The 7,644-nt window shown below is 36.7% G+C and overlaps 1 protein-coding gene across 1 annotated transcript; it reads left to right on the top strand.

Annotated features, from left to right (window-relative positions):
• The first annotated feature begins 1,585 nt into the window (after positions 1-1,585).
• Positions 1,586-2,524, top strand: LOC100735888 (olfactory receptor 2L5-like). The gene has a single exon (XM_003479749.3). It carries the CDS (start codon positions 1,586-1,588, stop codon positions 2,522-2,524), a length of 939 nt encoding a protein of 312 aa, XP_003479797.3.
• Positions 2,525-7,644: the final 5,120 nt, after the last annotated feature.

The following is a 7,644-nucleotide window of genomic DNA, read 5'->3' on the forward strand; positions in this document are numbered from 1 at the left end:
AATTTTACACATGATGGCGAACATGCACCTGCTTTACCTTGAGGATTATGAGGTCGTTCCTCTAAATATTCAACTCAAAGAGACATTTTATCATTGGGAATGAGACACATGCTTCCATTGCTTTTTCAGAACAATATTTTTTTAAAAAAGATATTTATATTTGTTTTATGTTCTGTTTGAACACTTGTAAAACCAGTTGACAAGTAGTACACAACAAGATTCCAAAGTAAGTACTAAACACAAGAATAATTTTAATTGAGCAGTAATATGATTTTCACACACTTTCTCAATTATATGGAAAATTATATTTTCAAGAATTATATTTCAAAGAACATAAAAAATTATATTTCAAAGATTTTTTTTCATTTTTTTCATTTCTATATTTCATTACAGTGTAGACTCATCTTATTTCAGAATCACTAAATATACTAAATATATTCACATAAATAAATACAAAAATATTTATTCCTGTTTTAAATGTGTGGTTATTTTTTAGTATATTAGTATTAGTATTAGTTAGTAAATCATATTACTATACTTTCCAAATTTTGGAATAGTCATTATCATTTTCTCTATGACTGTAATATTTATATTTCTCACAAAAATTTACAAAAATGTCAGAGTTCTCTATCTTAGTCAAGATATATTTTCTTTTTCACTTGTTTCTTTAATGAGGATTTTCCTGCCGAATGTGCAATGCTCTCATTTTAATTTTTTTGTTTGACTGTTTTTATATTGTTAGTACAATCTAATTACACTACATCTAAGTTATTTGTTTTAAAACAAAAAATTAAAGGGATACTACAGAATTTCAAAATAAAATGATGGAAGATTAACACTATCTCTTGATTTTGATTTACATTTTCCAGTTGATAACCAATACCGAACATCTTACAGCATTCCTGTTATCCATTTGCCTCTGCAGGAAGGAATAGAAACAGGCAGAATGATGATCGGCACTGGAAATAAAAGTTTGAAGGATCACAGTTTCATACAAAAGGTGTGCACACCAAGAACAGACCTAGGCTTCTGAGCAAAGGAGATTACAATGGCACCTGAACTAAAGCAAATTGGAAAGGAGTGTTTTGGGGCAAAGAGTATCAGAAAGGGTGAGCATTTCTCTGAAATGCGTCCTCACCCTGAGAAAGAGCAGAAATAGTTTTGAAAAGGTGAATATTTAAAAACAGTATCATGCATGAGCATATTCAACTTTATACACAGTGCAGAAAGGGTTAAATGAGTGCTTTTACAGGTATCTTTAAGAATATAATTTGAACATAAATCATAATTTGATGTCATTTTAAGCAATATGTTTCACTAAAGCATTCACACCAATTGAAGTATTAAAAATTGATTTTTGTGACTTTTCAGGTATCTTACAAAGCATTTATATCATTACCAGATTTTAATAATATAGTAGTCTTGAAAATGGCATTTACTTTTCCAAAATGAGTCTTAATTTAAAAACTTCACAATTGATTAATAAACTACTATTTAATTACATTAGGAAATTTGTCAAAATTGGTAATGTTCTATACTTATTCAATGCTATGTCTGTCTTTAGGATAATCCATATGAATTAAACATGGAAAATTACACTGAGTCCACTGCTGACTTCATCTTACTGGGTCTGTTCCCCTCATCAAGGGTTGGCCTTGTCCTCTTCATTCTCATCGTCCCCATATTCCTAATGGCCCTGGCTGGCAACCTGGCCATGGTCCTACTCATCTTCCTGGACGTCCATCTCCACACTCCCATGTACGTCCTGCTCAGTCAACTTTCCCTCATGGACCTCATATACATCTGTACCACTGTCCCCAAGATGGCTTCTAGTTTTCTATCTGGAAACAAGTCCATCTCTTTCATTGGGTGTGGGGTCCAAAGTTTCTTCTTCCTTACTATAGCAGGTGCAGAAGGACTGATCCTGATGTCCATGGCCTATGACCGGTACATAGCTATTTGCTTTCCTCTGCACTACTCCATCCACATGAACAGAAGAGTGTGTGTGCTGATGATCCTAGGATCTTGGGTAACAGGTGCTATTAATGCCTGTGCTCACACAGTATACATTCTCCAGATCTCCTACTGTAGGTCCAGGACCATCAATCATTTCTTTTGTGATGTCCCAGCCATGTTGACTATAGCCTGTAGGACAACCAGAATCCATGAGTATACAGTTTTTTTGAGTACCATCTTCTTTCTCCTGTTCCCTTCCACTATCATTGTATTTTCCTATGGGAAAGTTTTTCTTGCTGTGCACCGCATGCGTTCCCAGGTGGGCAGGAAGAAGGCCTATTCCACCTGCAGTGCCCACCTCACTGTGGTGACTTTCTACATTGTACCTTTTGCTTACACTTATCTCCGCCCAAAGTCCCTCCGATCTCCGGCAGAGGACAAGGTCCTTGCTGTCTTCTACACCATCCTCACTCCAGTGCTCAACCCTGTGATCTACAGCCTGAGGAACAAAGAAGTGCTTGAAGCCTTGGGAAGAGTGATTTACAGAATCTTCTCTTTTAAACTGTAGATGAATTTTTACTTCAGTATGTTCACAAATGAACCTTGTAGAAATTTATTGATGTTATATCTAGAACTAAAGTTAACCTGCCATAAGTATATATTTAGTATCTGTTACTACAATTATGTATTCTAGATCACAGTGTTTAATACTTTTTCCTCTATCCCATCTTAATAACAGTCATACATGGGTTATTGTTGTGTAGACCATTAACCTGGAGAAGTGAAATTGAAAGTGCTGAAAGCTTTGGAAACTTTAACAACATGGATGTGATGAAAACCTTTCGTAAATGGTTTTTGTATATTTAAAAAATATATACAAATTACAGCAAAAACACATGGTCAGAAACCCCATTAACAATATCCTCTGTCCTTTAAATTCACTTGCCTATCCTTGTTCCATCTTCTGAAGAAGCTCTGGGGCCTATTTCCTATGATTTGCTGGGCTGTCTGGCCAACTTTATGTCCCAAAATGTTAGCCTTTCCTTGTTGTTTGGTGCTAGATATGGTGCTGAATCTGGTAGTGAAAGTGGATGGAGATACCCCATCATGATTTTCACTGATTTTAAGCAGTGAGCAGAACTCTGCATTTTTTGTAATTGCTCATAAAGACAATCAAGCAGAGGATTTTCAGAGCTGCTCATAATAGGCAGGATTGTTGGGTAAGTGTGTTTGAAGAACAAGAGGGTGTTTGGATGAGGATTAGTAAAAATGTGTCTTTAACTGTAATCATATTTTAAGAAATACTTAATATTTATATTGTGATCATGTCATGTTAACATATTGTATACAAAGTTTATATGAAAAGTTTAATATACCAATTGTTGTAGTTAGGGATTATGCAGAGAACAATTAGAATCAGGACATGAAATTTATAATATTATTTTATGATGGTCACCCAGAGTTAACATAAATTACAGGAAATCTATCCATAATACCAAAGACATAGAAAGTTTAGTCAAGAGCCTGAATCCCACAGCAATATCCTGCATGAGTCCAGATGAAGACCCAGAGCTCATGACAATGCTTCCTACAAGTCCAACTGAAGATCAAGAGTCCACAAGAAGGTCTACAACCAGTTCATTTTATGGATCTGTTCTGGGAAGACCCAAAGGTCAGCAGTTGAAGCCAGAAAGTCTATGTCAGCAAGGTGAAGGAGTTGTGCTCATAAGTTAAAGGCGAGAAGTCACACTTGCTACAAAGATCAGGGCTGTCCTGAAAAGCACCACAGCCATCCTCAGTGAGACAGAGGCCATAAGCTCCTCCGAAGATAAGCACAGTTGATTACATACCAGGAAGCCAGCATGAGGAGTTCATCCTGGACAGCAAGTGGCACACATTTTCCCCTCTAGAGCCAGGAAATAATGCTTGATGTGAGGACTAGGGCTTCTCTAATAGAACCAATGGGGTCAAGTGGCAACACAGTGAAACCCTCAATGCCTCAACATCTCAACAGTTCTCTCTTCTCCTTCTTCTCATCTCTATTTATGCTGGCAACTTCCCTCAGGTGGAACATCTACATTCAGCACAATTATCATTTAATTCAGCTGGTGTTAAGTTGATCACCAGTTTTTAATCTGTAACACCAATCCAAATTACAACAATATCTGTAATGGCCCTGTTTAAGGAAAAAGTATATTTAATATTAATTTGCACAAGATATACTGTATGGTTTCCACATATTCTACTTTTAATAACGAAAATTTGATCATTCTTTCAAAGCATTTATGCTGAATTAGAACAATAAAGACTATGAAGACATTTCTCTGCATACATAGAATTCCTTTTGGCCCTCAGAAGGAAAGAGGATAAGTTTGTATTTTCTTTGAGACAGACTGAGACTTACCTTGTTAAGTCCTATGAGTGCTTTATACCTAAAATTTTGACCTGGAGTTCAGTAATGCTGCTCAGAAAATGCCAACTCATTTGCTAATCTTTACACTGCTTAAAAGGTCATTTCTTTGCAAAAGAGAACATTTCTAGAGAACCTGTCACTATTTGACAACATATGGAAAGAAAAAATGTAAAAAGTGACTGGAAAAGCCTTGCTTATCCACAATACAGCAGCTGGTGACTGCTGTGTTGCTCTTGGGGACAATAGTTTCCCGGACCAGATATACTCTTGGACAGGGGAGAGGAGCAGGTTGATGAGCAGTTGGTGTTTTCTTGAGTGCTGATGAATTAAAAGCCGGGGTTGCACAATGGCAGAAGGTTGGAGTTGTTTATCTCAATTCTTGTGAAGTGGGAATGTATGATTATAAGAATTTATATATTAGTATCATAATTACGTGAGACAGTGCTTCTTTTTGAAAATGAGGCATGATCTCATTCATGTGATGCTCAAGTTTGTTGGAAAATAAAAGACAAATTAGATTTGCTTCTTACCAGTGTTTACCAAGGGCCCATAAGCACTTAGCACACCATGAGGTACAGAAATGCTTCCGGTCCCTGCCAGATATAGAGGCAGTTCTATAGTTTTAAGGCAATCATTTGTGTCTGTTTTGGTTGCAAAGGGTCAGTTGTAATTTTTTTTTTCATCCTGGCTTTTAAAATTTAAAGACCATTACTCTCAGTTTCTAAAGACATTTACTTCCTAGCTCCAAGACCAAATTCTCCTTTTAACATTATACCAAATGATTCAAATAGGATTTGAAATCTGATATTATCAACTAGAGTTCTTAATTGAAACTGAGAAGTAAGTTCATTTCAAGTTAAACAGGAAACTGAACGCTTAAAATAGTTTAAGGCCTCGGAGGATTACCAGGAAGGAGAACCCTGCCTGAGGATTGCTATCTCTGCAGTCTCCAGTGCACACCTGAGAAGGAGTCCTTGAAAGGCAAGTTCTTCTCCATATGGGTATAAAAAAGCCGCAGGACCAAAGAGGTAGGCCTGAGGGGGTAAACCTTGATGGCATTCACTAATACCAATCCAGAGACACAATTATAATGTAGCAGCGCACTTATGGAATAGCAAGCTTAGGGCTATTTTGTATAAAATGCAAATGCTTATGCTCATGTTCTCTGTCACATAGTCAGTCCTGAATGTCTGCATTCAGTTGCTTCTCCTAGATAGTACACTGAGTCACCTAGTGATGTTTCTTGTTCCAAGGATTTCAGGCCCAGGACAGACTGGCTAAGGACACGTTGACTCTATTTTCTCCACACGAAACCCCGTTCCCTCTTTCCTGATTGTTTCTATATTATAGTAAACAATTTCTTTTAAGTAAATCTATTCAGAATGACCTTATTGACAATGTACATATCGAATCACATAATAACCTGCCACCTGCTTTGTACTTCCTGCTTCAAAAGGTATTTAAGAGGAACTCAGAACTGACTCTGGGCCAGTGATTTACATTAGTTGCCACTAATCTATTAGTGTAATAAACAGTGTAAAAAGTCTTCCATTTGGTTTGAGATTGTATTTTCCATAATAAAATGTTGATCTATCAGGATAAGGAACCTAGTGCACAGAATTCACTGAAACCTCAGCTGCACCCCTGGGGAAGTCATCCTGATTTGTGCCATAATTTTTCTGTGAGCTATTCACAAGAATTTAGATACAACAGTGGTAGTGACTGTGTTATAGATCATTTTTGGTGATACAGGAGTCACATGAACCCTCTTTCATCTACTTATATGGGTCACTATGAAGTAGATAAGATGTTTAGTTCAGTTATAATGGTTGGGGAAATCAACATGGCAGATGAAAACATGTGAAATGACATGATCTCAGTTCCTCAATTAAGGAAAAATATTACATCCATGATAATTCGACAGACATTGAGCAATAGACAGAAGAGAGTAGATGAGGGCATAATGGTTGATACATTGTCCCAAATGAGAACCCTAAAAGCTGAATGAAGTAATTCAGTAGCTCTAAGTCATAGGATATAGAAGACATGCCTCACTGCTCTAGGATATTGCTTCATTATATCAACACAAGAAGTTTAGAAGTTTGACTAAGTGAATCAGCAGGGGTCAGTGTCTTCACTTTGGGAACATCCTGAGCCTGAGCAAGAAGAGGACTTGGAAATGGAGTGAGTGCTATGCCCATCTCAGCACAGCTATCCTGCAAACAATATAAGGGGAAAAAGAAGCTTGTTACCCCACTTTTTGCTCTTGTTTCTTTTTGCTGTCTTATGCTGCCTTGAATGGTTCCCTGTTTGCCACACCACCCTGCCTTGGAGCCAGCCAATTATGTACTGAAACCTCCACAAACTATAAGCTAAATATACCAGTTTCCTTTAGCTTTGGATGTTGGGTATTTTGTTCCAGCAACAAGAGAAAAGTAACTAAAACAGAGTGACAGAGCTGTGGTCATGGAGAGTTCTTTGACCCACATGGACCTGGGCTGGTGGAATGTGGTCCCTGCCAGACAGAGAGGCTCTCAGTAAGGTAGAAGGCAGCCTTTCTCTTTGTGTCATCTCCAACATCTTTCAGAGATGTTTGCATGGGAGGTTCTTGGAAATGATTCCAATGCCAGTTCTCATTTATTCTCTCACTGGAAGAACCTGGAATTGATTATAATAGCACAAGGGTATGGGTCTCTATATTTTCTACTTTTTTTAACTGATTCTCTTTAAGATGAAAAGTAATTGTGCTGTGAGGCTTGGTAGCATATGATCCAAACCATACAGATTAGGTAAATTGAGGCAGCAACTCTACAAGTTCCAGACTAGACAAGCATTTTAAGGAGACTGCATCAACATAAAAATTTTAGAGTCCTGGAGATGGACCTTAGATGTAGCATCCTCACCTACTGAATTCAAGGTTCTAGGTCTAATGCTCAACACTGTACTAAGAAGTAAATTAAATAACACTGTTTATGTATTGTGGATATAAAATGAAATGAATTATATCAAACTTTATAGTACTGTAGGTCCCAGGATTTCTTATTGGGAGGAAATGGGAATAAGTATGTCAAATGATACAAATTTGTATTTAGGTAGGATTCCTAGGTTTAAAGATCTAATGCATAGTTAAAATTATACCTAATAATATATTTCATGTTAAATTTGGGGAAGAGGAATTTTTAGTTGTTCATATTACATAAACACCAGTAACTATGGAAGATTCTAATTGTGAGAATATGCCACTATAATAATTAATATTTTTAAATCTGTAAACT

This window comes from Cavia porcellus, unplaced genomic scaffold (genome assembly GCF_034190915.1).
Source record: "Cavia porcellus strain 051 isolate PalLab524CR breed Dunkin Hartley unplaced genomic scaffold, mCavPor4.1 scaffold_2, whole genome shotgun sequence".
NCBI lineage: Eukaryota > Metazoa > Chordata > Mammalia > Rodentia > Caviidae > Cavia > Cavia porcellus.

Coding starts and splice junctions, on each gene's coding strand:
- LOC100735888 (XM_003479749.3), top strand. CDS start 1,586: ATGGAAAATTACACTGAGTCCACTGCTGACTTCATCTTACTGGGTCTG.